We start from the raw sequence: 19,228 nt of genomic DNA, 5'->3' as shown, positions 1-19,228 counted from the left end.
GAATCAGTGGTGGCCAGTGCCAGGGGAGCATTTTATAAAAACTAAGCTGAAAACTCTGAGTTCATGAAAAGCAAGTTGCTAACACCCCCCAACCAAACCAAATTGCCCCTAGGGTGAAGCCAAAACCTTGAGCGCAGCACTGGGGACAGCGTCACAACAACCCAGAAGGCATCTGATGGAGTCGTCCTACATGTCTAAACTCCAAAAGCAGACGGTGCCTTAAGGCTGTACTTTATCAGAAGAGGTAAATTAGATGAAGTTAGTTCTCCAACGGGAATCTAAGGTCAAAGAAAAGGCCTAGGTAGACACTTTAGTGTTGTTTGACTTTTTTTTAAGTAATGCAAGGGTAGCAATGAGTCATATATGCAACGTTAAAATACTTAAAAATAAAGTGGTACCTTTATCCACGTAAAGGACACCTTTAACAGCATGAGGTAACTCCTGCTCACTTTGCTAACTTGATGGCCCGGTGATTCTACCATCCCATAATAATGAAGTCATTTACTTTTGTGGTACAAGGGAGACTTCCGTCTTTAGTGGAGGAGCTTCAGCAATTTGCATTTATTGTTATAACTGACAGGTTTGTTATTAACTCTGCCTCCTTTTTCAATGCTGTTTGTTTCCTGTGCTTCTTTGCAGTTTGCTGTGCTTTTCTATGTGATACAAAAGGCCCTTTCTCTGCTTCTAGCTACATTTATGTTGTGAAAGGCTCATGCTTTCTTTTAAGTTCTACATATTATGATTGATCTCTAAGTTTTATATCAGAAGTCTTCTAAAACAAACTCTTGATGTAGCCACTTACAAATCCCCACTCAAGAGCCAGGAGGGATGCCAGCATTTAAACTCATTTTTCCTGATTCTACAGGACAGGAGGTTAGCAGGTGAATCCCTGGTGGTCCTTCAAAAATCCAATTTTATCAAACCTTCCCTACTGCAAACCTGCTTGGAAGCCGAAGTCTGAATTAGAGGATGCAGATTGGGAGCTGTTCTCAGTCTTGATCATTCACAATGGATGCTGCAGTCTACCATGTTTGCTTTTAATTTGTATTTATTTTTTTTTTTTAAGAGAGGGGTCTCACTCTGCTGCGTGGACTGGCCTGGAACTCCTGGGCTGAAGAGATCCTCCTGCCCCAGCCTCCCAAGTAGCTGGGCTGTTTTGCTTTTTAAATAACAACAAGAGGGCTGGGATGTAGCTCAGTGGAAAGCACATTCCCAGCATGCCCAGGCCTGGCTTCCCTCGCCAGCACCACACAAACACACACGATACAATCAACACACACACGTCCACGAGTCCTCTCTCCTCGAGTTGACCATATGCTTGTCTCTCTAAATCACACAACTTTCTTTGATACCCGAATAATCTTTGTTCCATTAAAACAAGCCCTGAGGTTCCCCGAAACTTGTTTCTGTCTCTGTCCAACTGTTTCTCCCTGCAGCTGCAGACCAGGCAACCTCACGACTGCCCAAGGTCAGCCGAAGGATCCTGCCCACAAACCCAGGCAAGAGACTCACTGCCCAGTTGGGGTTGGGGGTGGACACGGCGGGGGATTTCTTTCAGCACCCCCGCTCCTCCAAAGTTCAAATGGCCCCCAAATAAAGTTGGGGGATAAGATGACAACGGAAAGGAAGTACAGCAGATTTCTGTCACCCAGCTTAGGTGGCTGGGGTGATCTCACAGTCACCACAGGCTTAGCATCACCTGGTGCTTTAGCAGAAACGCCCCATGGCAGTCAAGAAGGGTGCGTAAATGCCATCTTCCCACCCGAGGGCACGCGCCTGTCGGGGCCTCAGCCCTGGGGAGGGGCTGACCTAGAGGCTACAGGTGCCTTCAGTTGCCCATGAGATAATGTCTTCTTTCCCACGTGGTCTCATGGGCGTGCCCTGCCAGTCATCCTCCTGATAAACCACAGCAGAACCTCAGCCCCCAGAGGAAGGCCCCCCCATCAGCTGGGACCAAGTGAAGCCCCCCAGCTTACCTCCTGCAGTTTGACCTCCTCGGGCTGCAGGATCTCCAGCACCCCACTGCTCTGGATCTCTGGAAGGTCCTGCCAGAGGTTGAACCTTGAGTGGGGATTACTGAGCAGGCAGATCTGGGGCACAGCCCTCCTCTGGGGTGGGCTCGCCAGCGCTTCCTCTTCCTCCTCTTCCTCTGGAGTGTCCTCACCGGTCGGGGACCCATCCTCATCGCCCTGTATCTCTGTGTCCTGTTGCCTCCTGGTCTCGATTTCTTGAATGGTTGATTTATCTCGGTATTCCTGATATAGGAGCCCTGAAATAAAAAAGCGTTGTATTTTTTAAAAGAACAAGATTTTTGATGGCAATCATTTCAAATCACTATAACGTCACACTCTTACTGTGAGGGGATGCTCTACTGAGGAGCACACGGAGAAAGACAGACTCTCTCGCTTCCTAGTAATAGGCTTCTGGACCACAGAGCAAACTGCCTCCTCTCCCTCATGGGAAAGACCAGAATGTGCAAGTTTTCTCCACCACTAAGAAAAGTCTCTGATTCAAAATCCAGTCACACAAATGCGGGCTTTCTTCAGCAAAATGAGAAGGCAGACCTTGATGTGTCAGTAACCGGGAGAGCGCTGTTGACGGAAATGTCCTGGTTAGGTCTCAACATCCAGCAGGGACCTTCCCACAACCCTAATGCCCCAATAGTAACCCTCAAGCACACTCATCCATGCCATGGGAATACCTGTCAATTTGCATATGGAGGAAAAATCCCTGTCTCAGCAACCTGAGGAGTCCAAAGGGACCCATCTCTTTTGCACAGTCTCCCATGGATTCCCCAGCCGGTTCTAAAGCAAATGCACCTGTCTCAAGGAAGACTGGGGGTATGAGAAGTTGGAATGGATGTAGCTGCTCCATGAGAAAAATTCCCTTCAGGGCAACTGGCTGTGGGCAGAGGGACTGTCCCTCCACACGACCCTGCCTTCCACAAGGATGCGGGGACAGGTCAGCCGCAAGGGTCTTGTCAGCCATGCACAGAAACAGGACTCTGCCCATTGGCCAGGGAGGCCCCAGGAGCTCTCAGGCAAGCATGCCTGGGTTGCATTCAGCAGAACCAGACTGGTAGGAGAGGGCTGCAGTTCCAAGGACAGCAGATGAAGTGGTGGTAGTAACAGAGCCCAGGGCCCGACTCAGGGGACAGACCAACATAGAGCAATGGCTGGTGCTGGGTAAAATCCAGGTCACCAGCTTGGCAAGAGGGTCTCGTGGCACCATTCAAGAGGACAAGGAACACGAGTGGAGGCTCTGACTGTGGGTGGGGTAGTGCAGAGATGAAAATGTCCTGGAATCCCCAGTGAAGAAACCCAGCTGGGCAGCTGGACTTACTGGTCTGGAGCTTGGGACAGTGGCTGGGATCCCTAGGTTTGTCCACTTGGAAAGCACCCTCTCCTTCAGTACAGCTGAGACGTGTTAAGCATGTCTAAACAGTGGGAAGGGGTGAGAGAGGAACAGACTACCTCGGAGACCCTGGATACGTGAGCTGGGTCAGTCACATCCATGGGTGGGAACCTCATCAGTCTATCCGCGGGTCACACCATTGGCTTCCAATGTTCCATGACTCTAAATCATAAAGCCTTTAAATGAACCCCTGTGCTTTGCAATGTCACCATCCAGCAGAACACAATATAGAGTTCATGTGACAAAGGAATGAAAGTCGATCTATGCTAAATACAACTCAGGTTGGGGACCTATAAGGACAGTTGAGTGTCACCACATAAATGGGCTCAATTGTGACACATGACTGTTGCCATCAAGCTCGTTATTTTCCTGGGCTTCTGACAGACAGGATGCTTACGGAGGCTTCCACCTGGGTTCACCTTCCAATGTTTAACTCGCACCCACGAGGCCCTCAAGCATTTGTTGAACATCTTTTTAAATGCAGTTTCCAAGCTTCCTCGGAGTGTCTGACCTAGCATACTTCTGACATTTCAGAAAGCACATCTTACGCATGCTGCAGGCAGCTAATCGGGGCAGAACTACCTCCAACTTTTCACAGGTGCATGAGACTTCAGCACTGCCACATTGTGGCAGACACTCTCAGGGGCTCCCCTCCGTCCCTTACACCCTGGCTTCCCAGGTAGCAGGGCAGGGGTTTGGTTTGGGTGTCGCCCATCTGTGCTCCAGGACGTGGGTGATGTTGACTGAGGGACACCTTCCCTGTCAGCTCCCTTCCCCTTGCCAGCGGTAGGTTTGGGCATGGGCATGTGACACCTGCAAGTTCATATGCTGGAACCTAGTGCCCAGGATGACTGTCTAAGAGGTGGGGCATCTGTGGAAGTGATTTCCATGAACAGAGCACTGTCCTTATGAAAGAGGTTGAGGGGAGCCGCATTGTCCCTCCTGCAACATGAGACTCCACGAGAGGGCCATCTGAGCCCTCACCATCGGGAATCAGCTCTGGTGCTGGGCCTCTCAGCCTCCAGAACCATAATGAGTCACCCAGTGTTAGAGTGTGGATATGGCTTGTCCCCGAGGTGGAGGCTTGGTCCCAGTGTGGTGGACTTGAGAGGTACTCTAGGCCATGGGCCACTTCCTTTTAAGGACTCCACAAGAACCTCAGTTTAAGAATGGGTTGTTGGGCTAGGGATATAGCTCAGTTGGTAGAGAGCTTGCCTTGCATGCACAGGGCCCTGGCTTCAATCCCCAGCACCACACACATAAAAAATGGGTTGTTCTTGGGGCTGGGCTGTGGTGGAGTGGTAAGAACGCTTGCCTAGCACACGTGAGGCACTGGGTTCAATAAGATAAATAAGATAAAGGTACTGTGTCCATCTATAATTGAAGAAAAAAAGAAAGAAAGGGTGCTAAAAACAGTGAGCCTGGCACTGGAATCTTTTGCATGTAATCTCTCCTGCTCATTCCCATTATGCTGCCACCCACCATGTTGTAATAGTACCAGGGAACCTTTATCAGAGCCCATCAGAGACTGGTGCCATGCTCTCAGACCTCTGAACTGTGAGTTTAATAAATCTCTTTTCTGTATGAATTCCCTGTCTCAGTTATTTTGTTATAGTCTCAAAAAGGTATTTTGTTATATACAGATTAAGACACTGGCCAAGGAGAGAAAGAGAAAGGAGACATATTCTAAGGGCTTCTCAAAAAGATGTCTCTCCCCAAGAAACACTAAAAGACAACACCCTTCCTGCTGCTACAGACCACTGCTGGAGGGTGTGATACCTGGAGCCATTACAGCCGATTGAGGAGAAGAAGCACTGTGATGCCTGTTTGGGTGATGAACCTATTCAGGACCTTCTCACCCCTGGACTCATTGACTGACATGGGCTGCCTTCATCATTTAAGATCAGTTTTTGCTAGATATTCTGTTAACTGCAGCCAAAATAATTTTAGAATTAAAAAAATGCAGACTTTTTTACTGAGGTATATATTTAGAACATAAATTGGAACTCCAATTTTTTTCTGGAGTTACTACGATTACAGAATTATTTGACATGCTATTATAACTACTTTTCATAATCTTTTGTTTTTGTTTGCATTAAATTCAGATTACTGTATAATCTAAATCAGACCACCAAATACAGTAGATTTATATGAGGAACTACATGTTATCTGAGAACTCGCTGTACTCAGAGTATTGCATTTTTTTTTTTTTTTTGCAGTGCTGGGGATCAAACCAGGGCCTCACATGTGCTAGACTAATGCTCTACCACTCAGCTGTACCTCAGCTCAAAATGTTGTGAATATAGCATGTATTCCTATTTTATATTTGAATGTTCAGTAAGCACAACTTTATATGGAAGTTAATTTTCCCTTTTGTAAATCTTTTTAATTTACAAAAGCTTGCACTTGGTATCACATGCATGTGGAATAGGAAGGCTCAGTTCCAACTCTTATTATAAGATCTAAACAGGTTGGCTAGAAAAGGAGGGTGAGTCCCCAGCTCCTTTGGCCAAAGCCTCCTGAGTCATTTCAAATCCCTCCTCCTGAAGAGAATTCCTTTTTATTTCATTCTTCAAATACAATTCTAAGGGCAGGGAATCAATTATGATTTAGTGAGCAATTCTATGTGCCAAGCATAGACAATCTCTCTCTCTCTCTTACACACACACACACACACACACACACACACACACACACACCACTCCAGGGGCTCAGACTGTGTGATCTCTGAGGCCACAGCCACTGTGACAACAGCTGTGTACTCTAGTTACACATTCTGTGTAACCTGAGTGGTGGCCACTGCAAAATCTAAAACACAGTCTACAAAATGCAAACAAACTCATTCCACTTTCTGTCCCCTGGATTTCACTCTGCCCTCAGGACCCTGCGGTACTTTCCTGACACTTGGTGAAGAATCCTCTCACTCACAGAGCTGAGGGCAGCTGGGCTGGGGAAGGGACCTGCATGGCACAGCCATGCAGTCTCCAATGAAGACTGAGATGGCATGGGACAGCTCTGTGCTGTCCCTCGCCCCATCCATGGAGACCTATGGGAAACAGGGAAAGATGCTCCCCATGACACCAGCAGATATGGAGAAGGGGCTGTGGGGGAAAGGCTCAGAACCTCAGCATCTCTGCTGACTGTCAGGTGAGGAAACTTAGGCCCATGATGGCAGACAGAAGTCTCAGGGGCCCGGACTCCAGCTTGGAGCTTCTGCAGCTCCAGGGAAGTGCTCGGCCTCCTGGGAGCAGATGGGGGCTTTGGCCCCTCCCCACCCTAATTCCTTCCTGGTCATGGCCCTGATCCTAGCCACAGAAGAGCCCCTTCAAGAGGGTAGAAGCCAAAGTTTCCATCATATGCTGAGGCAGAGGTGGCTCTCCTCATACAAAGGACAATGTGGCATAGCATTGCGAAAATCTTTGTTGCAAAATCAGGATTTCTGACAGATGCAGTGGTGCACAATTATAATCCCAGTGGTTCAGGAAGCTGAGTCAGGAGGATCACAAGTTTGAGGCCAGCCTCACAATTTAGTGAGGCCCTAAGCAACCCAGTGAGACCCTGTCTCTAAATAAAATACAAAAAAAAGAGCTGGGGATATGCCTTATGGTTAAGAGCCCCTGTGTTTGAAATCAGGCATCAGTTTCAGACTAGCCCCTCTCCACTTCCTCAGCCAACAAAATGAAAGGCCCCCATCGTGCCCCCACCCCAACCTGACGTACAGGGTGCCACAGGAGACAAACTTCTGGGAGTCAGAGCAGCCTATTAGCATGCAGTGCACACTCCACCCCCCCCAGCTTCACAGGGGCTTGCTCCTCTCAGGGTTGGGTTAGAAAGCTCCCTGCCAGCCAGGAGGGGGGCTGCCTGAAAAGCCTCCCAAATGCCAGGTCTCCTATAGGGACAGAAGCTCCTTTCCACTCTGAGGACACATTGTGTCTATTCCAGTGATTGGGGCTAAAGGACAATAATGATATATTATTTAGACAAGAAAATTTACAAATTTAGAATTTTTATTTTAACAAGTAGTCTGCTCTAATAACATCGAAGAATATTTTCTAAACAGCCAGTACCACTTTCAGATGAACGGAAACTACAGGTCCATTCACTGGTGCCCCTGGTGATGGTATGAGAACTAGCCTGAAGTTACAAGCAATTTCTTAGTGCAAGGCATGGAGTTCTTTGGACACTCTCCGCCCCCTTTGTGGATTCTTGGTGGCCTATAGGAGCTGGACATACATGCTGCTCCTTGGGCGTCTCCCCAGAGCCATATTCCAGGAGAGGTTTCCCTTCCTTATTCAAGGGCTTCTGGTGCTCCTTCTTTCTCTACTTTCCCTTTCCTGGCTTGCAAAGTCCCTGGCCATCAGCCTGGCTCTGCCCAGGCGGGCCCTCCACACACCTCCCTCTCTGTTCCAACTCTGGGCCCACGCCCTGTTCTTCGTCCCTGCCTGGAGCACAAGGAAGGCTTACTCTGCAGGGTCCAGCAGTACTGGTTCACCTCTTTTCTTTCTAGCAGAAGTGACTGAAGAGAGCCCTTGCTCAGGAGAGTTGGGCCAAGCAGAGTCAGCAGGATAGAAATCCATTTGCTAAATTAGCTCAATGGTACAGCACTAATAAGATGTGGCAGTTCTGCCTATGGACCATTCAGAACCACATCCCATGGGCCAGGAGATCTCAGAGTCCACCTGGCACCCACTTTCTTAAACAAAACTCTCTCTCAACCAAGGACACCCACCTATTTGTTCCATGAGGTTTCTCCAGGAGTCGGCAGGAATGGGATGGATCATCTGCAGGGCCTCGGTGAGGGTGGTGGGGCTGTCCGCCAAGGCTGGGCACTCCTCGGGTGTGGTCCCATTTCCCAGGGTGGAGGATGACTCGCTGCCAGAGAGGGAAGGCCGCAAGACTGGTTATTTTTAAGCAACAACACACCTTGGTCGGCTTGCCAGAGGCGTCTTCACAATCGGCTGCAGGCCAGTGGCACCCTGCCTCAGGCCGTCCAGGCCGAGGTACCACAGCAGCCACTGCCCATCCCAGCAGGGCGGACCCAAAGGCCCTTTTAGTCCTGCACCAGGGCGCGATGGGGTGATTCATTCCCACACTAGACCGCCCAAACCTTCATGTTTTTCGAGCTCGCGGGCAGGCGTCGGAAACTTGGCGCGCCCTGCCCGTGCGCTCGGTGGCGCCGAATGGTCGCCCCAATGGGTCCCGCGGCCAGGAGGCCACCTTGAGCCCCTCGCGGTCATGCAGCCCCCAGTCCCTTTCATCCCCGATCCTTCAGTCCCAGGGCCACTAAGGGCGGAGAGGGAATCCATGTGGCACGCGCACGCCCAGGGCGTCCGGGGCGAAGGCACTAGAGGTGATCTTGGGGAGCAACTGGGGTGCCAGCAGCCGGGACAGGGAAGCTGCCCTACTCCGGCCAGATGCCCGCCCGATGAGGGCCCGGGTAGGAGTGGGGGGCAGTGGGAGCCCGTGGGCCGGGGTTTGGGTATAGGCCTTGCCAGTCGGTGTCCGTCGCTGGGGGAGCAATCAGGGAAGGAAGCATACGGGGCCAGCGCGCGGGAACCGGGATGGCCACCGGTCCTCACCTGCCGGGCAGGTGTCCCGCCAAATCGAGCGCGTCGCTCTCCGAGGTGGAGCTGTCGTGGTTCACAGCGCAGGCGGCGCTGAAGGCTGCAGCCAGCAGCTCCATGGGGGCCGGCGGCGGGGCGGGAGCAGGGGCCGGTGGGGGGCGGCGCTGGGGGCCCGGGCTGGGCTGGGGGCGACGCGCTCTGGACTGAGGTCGCAGTGCGCGCGGCTGGAGCCAGAGCTGCCGCCGCCGCCACCGCCACTATGGAGCGCTCCAGCGGGCGCGCGCGCACCAGGAGGCTCCGGGGATTGCCATGGCAACGGGGGAAGGCGGGAGGGGCGCGGGCGGCGGGGGCGAGGCCGGGTTGCTGAGGGGCGGGGGCGCTCAGGCAGGGCGCGACTCGGGCCCAGCAGCACCAAATGCTGACCTCGGGCCCCTCCGCGCCTCCCTCCAGCCGGCGACCGCTTCCAGCCCGGAGAGAGCGAGGGTAGACTGGGGGTCCGCGAGCGGCGCCTCCGCCGACCCGCCCCTTGCTTGCGGTGGTCGCAGCTCGGCCGGGCATTCCTGGAAGGTGCGGTAGAGGTGACGCTCTGCCCCGAGTACTCTCGAACCGCCGCCTTGGCCACGCCGGGCACCCAGCGGCTGGTCGACCCTGCCTCTTCCGCCCGGAGCCCGGCCTCGGGGAATGTGTCCTCGCTGGAAGTGCCTCCCTCTGTTCTCTGTTGGAGGCACACACTGGGGTCTTACAGGACCCCCGCACGATGGCTCCTGACACTTAGAGTGGGAAGGGAGTAGCGCGGAGACCTCTCCCCTGCGGGTATGGCTGCAGGACCATCTGCTTTTAGCGACCCAGAGACCCTGGCGGGACAGGGTTGGGTTTGGGAGAAACGAAGTGCGCCAAGACTCTGCCCAGTTTCCCTGTCTAGTCACTTTGACTCTTGGAACCCGCTCCTCCATTAGCTAGTTCAGTCCGTTCATGGATTCAGAAAGCGAGCAAAACTAGGTGACTGAAAGGAGGAGGAAGCTAATGTTCCCCTCGGCAAGGTCCTGAAGGTCGGCATGAGACCAGGCAAGCCGCCCCTGCTGCCTGCTCAGAGGTGACCTGGGAAATCTAGAGGGATTCCGTCCTGCACGACACTGGCACATTGGCCAGTATCTTTTCCTGGGACCATCCTGCTCCCCTTGTTGTACATCCAGGTAAAGTGGCCTTGATTTGCAGCCAGGACAATTCCAATGCTAATTGTCCGGAGAGGGTAGGGATGGGGTACAGAGAAAAGTAAGGAGAGTCTTCCTTTGCACCTTCCCCTCCACATTGGTTAAAATTAACACAATCCTTTTTTGGGGGCAGACAGTGCTGGTGGGAGGGGTTCAGATCCTGTCAGTTGGTTGGCTTTCACATATTCCAGCCTGGAATAAGGCAGGTGTTCTGCAGGGAGGGTTGGGAAGGCACAGGAAAGCAAGAAACTTAGGATGAAAGCCCTTTTGCCAGGAAGGGAAGTGCCCTTTCCATCCGCCGGCTGATCACCCATTGTCCTGGCCTCTTTCATCTTGCCCTGATCCTCCTGTGGGAAGGTATGCTGCAGCTGGCTGAAACCCAGCTCCCAAAGCTGCCACTCAGATCTCTGTTTTGGGAGGAGCCAGAACCGAAAGTTTCGATGCCTTTTGCTCTCAAGGGCTCAGGATATTTGAGAGACACCCATCGGGTCTCTTTCCAAGTCAAGCACCTGCCTTCTGCAATGGTTTTCAGGGAGGCAGGTACCCCCAGCTGATCTCCCTCTCCCTCACATTTTTGTCTACTAACTAGCATGTCCACCTGGATACCCTCTGTTCAGACTGCCATAACAAAATACCATAGATTGGGTGCCTTGTAAACAACAAACTAGGCACCTGCTCTCTGCTTGACAGCCTGCATTCCAGATCCAATGGAGAGATGGTTCCACCTTCAGGGGCCACTTGGGTGGCACTGTTGCCCCCACTGCGTGAGGAGGTGCTGCCCATGCTGTGGTTGGTCCCACCCTTGCCATGCCAAGGTTCAGTGTGTGGTCCACACTGAAGTTCTTTGTTGGGGTGGGGCAAGCCCTTCAAAAGAGAGGTGGAGGCTGCTCTTCCCAGACTGGGGACTCTGCCCCAGCAGCAAGGAGGCCAGGGAGAACCTGAGAGGTGTCTCAGCTCTGTATCTCCTGTCACTCCATGTGCCAATGGCTAACCATGCTCCCTTTGTCCCTGGAGTTCCTCGAGCAGCCTACCTCTCTTTTGAGTCTGGACTGTTGGAGTCTCTTCTCTCCTGGGTCCTTCTTTCTTTCCTTCCTTTTTCTAAACTATGGGTCCAACTTTGTCCTCTCCCTTTACTTAAGCACTTCTGTTGGAGCCCTATCACCTGTGGGCAAAGCCCGTCAGCCACTGCACACACCTGTCAGCTTGCAGATGGGCCCTGCATGGCTTCTCCATACTATCCCAGGCTCTGTGGATTTTCTAAGTGCTGTGTCCTCCCCTAGGACTCTGCACCTCCCCACTCTGCCAGTGACAACTTCCATCTGAAAAGCTGCCCCCACAGGGCCCTCCCTCTCCTTCATCACAGCCCTCACTGCCTGGCACTGTGAAGAGCACTTTATGGGCCCTTAGTAGGGTCTGCTGGTTTGCATGGCTGTGTCAGCCCTTAAGTTCCTAGTGACACTAAATGGAAGCTGTCCCTTCCCCCTTTGCTGCACAAAATATAAAGGATTCAACTTAAAAAAAAATCTGAAAATATCAAACTGAAATTATATCTATTAAGGTGAGCATGATAAAATCTTCCAATTGAAAAATAAGCTAAAAATATCCCCTTAATTATAAAATTGGTTTAGAAAGTCACTGAGTTCTCAGGCATATAACCTTAAGCTTAATTCCCATGTTCTATTTTCTATCATATTTAGTGCTTATTAGGCAGCCTATTATTAAAATCTCCACTTAACTGACATTTTCCTCTGAATCATTCACAAAATAAAGTACTGAGAAATATTTAAATATTTGTACCTGGCTAGCACATAGTAGGTGCTCTCTAAGTATTTGTGAATGGATTAATGGTCTGCATTTAAAAAGACATACCTAGCTATCTTAGGTATTCAATCTGAGGGATCTACTTCTTGTTTTGGATTATAAATATTGGCAGCAAAGTGGATTTTTTATTTATGTAGCAACCTCAGCTTTCAGGAATCTTTGTTTATAAACTTTTTCTTGATGCTGAGGGAGAATTTCTAGAAGAGGAAGGAAGCTTAGGGATGATCTAGTCCAACACTTTGATTTTATAGAAGCAGGATTGAGGGTTAAATGACAAGTCCAAGATCTGACAGTTGGATAGTAGCTGATTTGGGAACATATGATAGTGAATGAAGACTGCGTTGTGTGGAATAGGAACTGCATATATGTGTGTGTGTATATATACATATATATACATAAATATATACATGTACATATATACACATACACACATATGGAACATATATATAAATATATATGTGTATATATTTATATATACATATACACATTTATGAATTATATATAGAAAATTATACATAAAAAAGTGCTGGGAAAAAAACCCAGGGTGTTGCCTATGCTAGAAAAATGCTTCCCACTGAGCTGTGTCCCCAGCCCAAGGAACTGCGGATTTCTATCACCCTGTTTTCAGGGTCACATGGTTTGCTAGCAGACTACCAAACGTTAAGATCACTTGTATTCTTAATCTCATAGGATAATATCTTGGACTTTTTTTTTTTTGGAATTAGAATACATTCCTCAAATATATATTGTAAACTTATAGAAACAGTCATTTGATAGCTTTTAATTAACTGTGTCTTTTAAATATGTAAGCAGTAGTTTCTGTCACTCTCAAAAGACTTCTAATTTGTTTGGAAATGAACAAAACTCATCTGTGTGAATACAGTAATCTATCGAGGGCCACAGCCTCCAGAGTTGCTTGGACCCCAAAAGCTAGAGGGATAGTGAAGCAAATGACAAGCTGTATTTGGAGGGGAGGACCCTCTCACTGCAGCTCCAAGAAACCGGGAACTCACACTTGATGGGTGAAAAGATTTCACCCCAAGATTGCAACCAAGGTTGACAGTGCTCTATGCATACTGTCACCCACTGCTACTGGGAAGGCAGCATGGCCCCCGACTTCCAAAGATTTCCAGATGCTGTGTGTGTTGTACTCTCTAGACTGTTCCCTGCCTCTTCTCTAGGCTGAATCTAATTTGGAAGCTTCCCTGTAGCCTGTCGTTTCTGGAGGATAGCAGCTGTCAGGGGGTTCTGTAAATCCCAGCAAATTATGACAACTGAGGGTGACATGCAGACCCCCAAACTCTGCACCTGTGTCAGTAGTGAGGTGTTTTTGGGCAGTGCCTCCCTTCACAAGCCTCTAGCCTGACCTAGAGTGCAGCGTCATTTTCCTACCCTGGCCTTCTTTCCCCTGTCTCCCCTCCACCCTCTGTCTGTCCTAAACATGGCTGCCAAGTAAATTTTCCTCCAGCATCACTGATCCCAGCATCTGCTAGCTTCAGTGACTCCCTAGTTCCTTGTTGGTAACTTATGCTCAGCCTAAAGCATAAACTCTGTGCACCTAGGCAACTCTTAATCTTACTTACTCTAAATTCCACCCCCCACATCTTTGGGAACTGTCAGCCCTTCAGTACTCCCTGCCTCAGATGCTCCTGTTGGTCAAAATCCATGACACTGGCCACTGCCCGACCCCAGGCCCCGTGTGCTCCAGCCTCCTTGGTTTGACCTTTTGACATGATGTTCTGCCTTCATTTCCTCAGCCACAAACAATGGAACCAACCATGGAGTAAACCTGAAAATTTCTCACTTCCCAGCCAACTTCATGAAGTATATCATCAGCTTTCCTATTAATGACTGTTGAAAATGATACCAAATATATGCTAATGGTTTGGAATTTACTGTTGCTGTTATTCAAAACAAAATTCCCTTATCCAACTGTTACTATATATTTTTCTGGTGCTGTTATGGCAAATTTGACCTGTAGGTGCTGATTTCTGTCTCATAAGAGTTTTGTGGGTTAAGATATACTATGGTAACAAAACTCTCTAAGTTCCTAGGAGTTAACCCAGTAAATGTAATTCTCCAGCACACTAAATATCTAAGTAAGATTGGTGGGGTACTAGTGAGAAAAAGAAGTATCATCATGCTGGGAATATGGCTCAAGTGGTAATGGACTCTTCTGGCATGCACAGGGTGCTGGGTTCCATCCTCAGCACCAAATAAAATAAAGATGTGTGTCCACCGAAAACTGAAAAATAAATATTAAAAAAATTCTCTCTCTCTCTCTCTCTCTCTCTCTCTCTCTCTCTCTCTCTCTCTCTCTTTTTATATGCCCTGGGTTTTTTTTTAAGTAAAAGTAGAAAGAGTGTTTAACTTTAAGATCAGGAAATTCTGCAAAGTCTCATGACTTAATTTATTTCCTTATCCTTCATGAACTGAAGGTGTACATAGAAAGATGAGAGTAGTCAGTTTTTTTTGTCACTGTGACCAAAATGCATCACATAAACAGCTTGGAGAAGGAAATATTTATTTTGGCTCATGGTTTTGAAAGTTTCTGTCCCTGATTGACTGACTTCATTGTTTCCGTAATTCATTGCTCAGATAAAGCAGAACATTATGGCAGAAGGGCATGGAAAACAAACAAACAACACACCAAAACCCAAAATACCTGATGAACTCATGGCAACCATAAAGTGGGGGGCAGGTAAATTTACCAGGGACAAGATATAGCTTCCAAGAACACACCCTAGCAGACTATTAGAAGAATGTCGTTGGCCATATTTTAAAAGTTCTCCAAATTGTCCTAATCTGAAGCCTGAGTTGAAAACACAAGTATTATCCCTAACAATCCATGTATAGCAATTTTGAAAAGCTTATTTTTTGGATTGTTGATTAGTTTTGTTGTAAACTAAATATAACCCAGGATCACATAAATTCTTGCTGAATAGTCAAGGTGTCTAACAGCTTATCATCAGCCACATCAACTCAGAACTGATGTGCGAAACCTAACATCTTTAATTTACTGTATTAGCTGTATTATGACAACTCCATAAACATTATACATAAACAAATTGTAGTGAATGTTGAGTATGATAGGTCAAGAAGGAAGAAAAACAGAAATTTATACATATTGACCAAGTATTGTGAATTAAGCACTTTATGTAAATGCATTTTTTAGTATGCAGATTAATCTTCCACAGTATTTTTGAAACATTAAGTTATGAAATCACATTAGTGGGTCACAACCAGTATTTCTTAAATAAAATGAAAAGGAAAAAGAGTGAACCAAATATAATAATGGGACACATCATTTAATAAAAACTCTGTTTTAATTATACCTGTGTGGATATGTTTGTGTCTAGCATATTGTATTGTGATATTAAATTGTCTTTCTTATTCCAAGAAATATTTGAAAACCACATCTATAGAGACGATTATTATTAAACCTGGTTTACCCATGCATAGTCTGAAGTTCAGAGATCTTCACGAGCCCACCCATGATCACATGGCTGGCAGTGGCAGAAACCATTTCATGAGCCAATACACTACACTCCTGGAGAATGCAGGCTTTCCTATGAATAAGTAAGACATATCTGCAGAGGGAAGACACACACACATGTTAACAATTACTATTTTTAAAATAATACGAGTTTAATGACAGTATTGCAACTTCTCAATTTTATTGTTGGGACTTAACATTTTCCAGACCCACTGATTTATGAACTGTCACAACCGTTGCCACAGTTCCAACCCCAGCTAACTTTTCTTTTCACTTTCATCACTTCTAAGCTTGGTTGGAACTCCTCTACTGTGAGCTCCTTTGGTTTAGAGTTCTTTCCTTTGTTATCGCAGGCACATCATTTCACCATGAGGCGCCACTGACGCCCTTCCTGGCTCCCCCAGCTTCAGGCGAGGTGCAACCTTCCCAACAAAAAACCTGCTAGCCCAGGGCAACACCTGGCCATCTTGGCAGGGCCTACAGGCCGAGGGCTGAGTGGACACATTTGCACATGAGCACTGCACCTGGATAAATAGGACTCTACTCACCCTTGTCAGCTCCAAAGACAATATTGCTCTGCCGGATCATTTTACTAGTTACATCCTCAGTCATCTGACAGAGTAATTCCTTCCCCACGCTGTCTGTAAAACCCCAGGAATGCCTCTCATGAGCAAGACAGCCTTCAGAGTGGTTTTGACAATTTGGAAATATTACTAAAGTGATAATTTAGTGATTTTCTGTGTTTTTCTTCTTGAGCCTCCTCTGTTTCTTCAAGACCCATAGACTGTTATTTTCACTGTGGCTAAGCAAAGCCCCGATCTTGTCCACAAAATTCTTTAACCTAATGAAAAATAATCAGGCAAAAGTACTCAAACCCACAAAATTGGAGGGAAAGCCCACACAAGGCCACCGCTTGCCATACACTCACAAAGCCAGTGAGGTTTCCACCTGCAGATAAATGTTATTTTGGTAGGATCTGAAGAACATCACGGAATGAGGAGCTGTCACAAAGGGACTGAGTTATGTAGAACAGATTTGAGAGCAGAACTACCTCTCAGGGTGAACCAACAGCCCTGGCTGCTGAATAAAGAGAGACAGGGTTGAGCTGGGTGCTGTGGTGCGTGACTCTAATCTCAGTAACTCTGAAGGCTGAGGCAGGAGGATCATAAGTTCAAGGCCAGCCTGGGCAAATTAATGAGACCCTGTCTCAAAGAGAAAAAGAATTGGGAGTGTAGATCAAAGAGAAGAGCACTTGCCTAGCATGTGTGAGGCCCTGAGTTCATTTCCCAGTGCTGAAAAAGTCAAGGTGGTGGAGAGAACAGGACTAGTTACCTATCTGTGGAGTGATGCAGAACAAATACTAACAAGAAAAACAAAGAAAAGAGCATGTGTGTGTGTGTGAACACACACGTGGCCTCTTGTTGAAAAATTAATAAGAATTTCAAGGTGGTGACAGCAGAGCATTAAAACAAGCATAGAGGGCTACATTTTGGGGACCCACACTGGCCCTGTCACTTGTCATTAAACAAAATGAACTCTTCTTCTAACCCAAGCCCTATAATCATGTGTGCCCATTTTTACACACTCTGGTTGCCATGTTCCGATATAATTATATAACTAACTAGTTATTTTAAATGTGTTATCATTTAATCCTGACAAAAACCCCCAAATAAGAACTTCTGTCATTCCCATTTTGCATATGATATGAAGACACCGAAACTTAGGGAGGATATCTTATTTGCCTAAGATAATTTACTAGAAAGTGGCACTCAGCCTAAGTGAGAGGAGACACCTGTCACAGGAAAAAAAAAAAAGTGGGTACAAAAAAACAAAACAACTCAGTGATCAAGAAAAATACTGATTTAATAGAATGTTTTAAACTTTTTATGTTGAGTTGACTGTGAGTTCGCTTGCAATTGAAAGAAATGATAACTACCTTTTTTCTTTTTTTATTTGTTCTTTTTAGTTATACGTGACAGTAGAATGTATTTTGGCATATTATGCAGAGTATAACTTATTCTAATCAGGATCCTGTTCTTGGCCTCCTGGCCTCGCATAGCAGTTCTTTTGGCAGTTTGTTGGTGAGGTAAAGAAATGATCAGGAAGAAAAAAACCCTTCTGGGTATGGCCACACCCAATCATCACTGCCACCCAGAGAACTGCTGGTGAAGACTGCAGTTCTGAGGACCCTCCTGATGAGCTTGGGCTCTCTCTTGCTAAACAAACCTTAAAGCTAAAAGCTGTTAAACAGGAGAAGGAAGTCCAGGATTTAACACTGAGATACCAGACAGCTGTAGCTGATTGTGAAAATGTAAGAAGAACCCAGAGATGTGTGGAAGACGCCACAATATTTGGAATCCAGAGTTTCTGTAAGGACTTGGTGGGAGTAGCAGACATTCTGGAAAAAACAACTGAGTGCATTTCTGAAGAAACAAAACCTGGGGACCCGAAGTTCACTCTGGAGAAAGTTTTTGGACTACTGTTACTTTGAGAAGCAAAGCTGAGAAGTGGGTTTTCCAGCTTGGCCTGGAGAAGATGACTCCATTGGTGATACACACAATCCTCATGAGCATGAACTCATGTGCCAGCTGGTGTCTGGGTACAGCCTGGCACAGTGGCATCAGCAAGGCAAGATGGCGACAATCTTCATGGCCGTACTTAGACTTACTCAAGTGGCAGTAGAGTCTCAGACAAGATTATGAACCCGCCATGAAGAACTGAAGGTTCTCCTAGAGAACAGTCACCTGTGTTTCCTTTATTTATTAAACTAGGTTTGTATTGTACATGAGGCACTTCATGTGACTTGATTTGGATTTAGTCATACTGGCTTTATTTCTTTGATATTCTCTTGATATCATGAGACCTATTTAGTCTCATCAGAAGTCTTGCCATGGAGCATTTGAATAATGTGACAAGTGTTTCTATGGCCCTTATCAAAATATGTTTATAAAAGTTATTTTTAAATTGGTACTTTGATGACTTTGAATCCAAAATCCTCTTCTTAACCATGTATTTTCAACTAGTGGTTGAAATTAGTACAGTATCTTGTATTTTGTGGGAAGAGGACAGCATGAATTGGTCCATCATTTGGGTATTTAAATGATAAAGCTTTACACTTGTATATGTTTAGATTGTTTGGATTGGTTTTTATATACATAGATTTTTCAGGATTTCCCCTTTTTGTTTTATTCTTTTCTGTTTAGCCATCTTTTGTCCTTATAGTCCCTGCTAGGCTTCATTCTTGCTTTGTTTTGGGAAACCTACCCCTTTCCAATTCCATTTGGAAGGCAGGGCACATCAGAAAATTCAAGATACCTACATTCCTTTAAAGCAAGCAATTAATTTTTAGTTTTACTAGGTAAACAATAATTTCAGGTAAACTGAGGCAGCACCAACAGCTAATGACAGACATTTTGGAAAAGCCTGTATTGGTAATTGAGTCTATATTGGTAACTACCTATAACCGCTTATTTCACCAGCCCCAACTCCTATGCCCTATTGGTTAAATTTGCCTTAGGATCCTAGATTAGATTATGAGGAAAGGTAATCAGGACAAAAATGTTACATTTCCACAATTTCTCATTTCACTTGGTTATGCTGAGATTTTTTTTTTTTTTGCTTTAATTGGTGCTAACAAATCACTTCCTCTCTTACATTGACAAACTTTTTTTTTAATTGGTTGTTCAAAACATTACAAAGCTCACGACACATCATCTTTCATA

At 46.9% G+C, this 19,228-nt stretch overlaps 1 protein-coding gene and 1 pseudogene across 1 annotated transcript in view; one reads left to right on the top strand and one right to left on the bottom strand.

The window, feature by feature from the left end:
- LOC143389575 (ephexin-1-like) overlaps window positions 1-9,097 on the bottom strand; it is a 33,257-nt gene extending 24,160 nt beyond the window's left edge. The window contains 3 exon segments of the mRNA XM_076842545.1: window positions 1,977-2,269; window positions 8,144-8,286; window positions 8,994-9,097. Of these exon segments, the coding sequence (XP_076698660.1) occupies window positions 1,977-2,269; window positions 8,144-8,286; window positions 8,994-9,097 (540 nt within the window).
- Window positions 9,098-9,287: 190 nt separating this feature from the next.
- Window positions 9,288-18,208, top strand: LOC143389629 (grpE protein homolog 2, mitochondrial pseudogene; annotated as a pseudogene).
- The last annotated feature ends 1,020 nt before the right edge of the window (window positions 18,209-19,228 follow it).

This window comes from Callospermophilus lateralis, unplaced genomic scaffold (genome assembly GCF_048772815.1).
Source record: "Callospermophilus lateralis isolate mCalLat2 unplaced genomic scaffold, mCalLat2.hap1 Scaffold_63, whole genome shotgun sequence".
Classification (NCBI taxonomy): domain Eukaryota; kingdom Metazoa; phylum Chordata; class Mammalia; order Rodentia; family Sciuridae; genus Callospermophilus; species Callospermophilus lateralis.
This window is presented reverse-complemented; position numbering and strand designations above follow the sequence as displayed.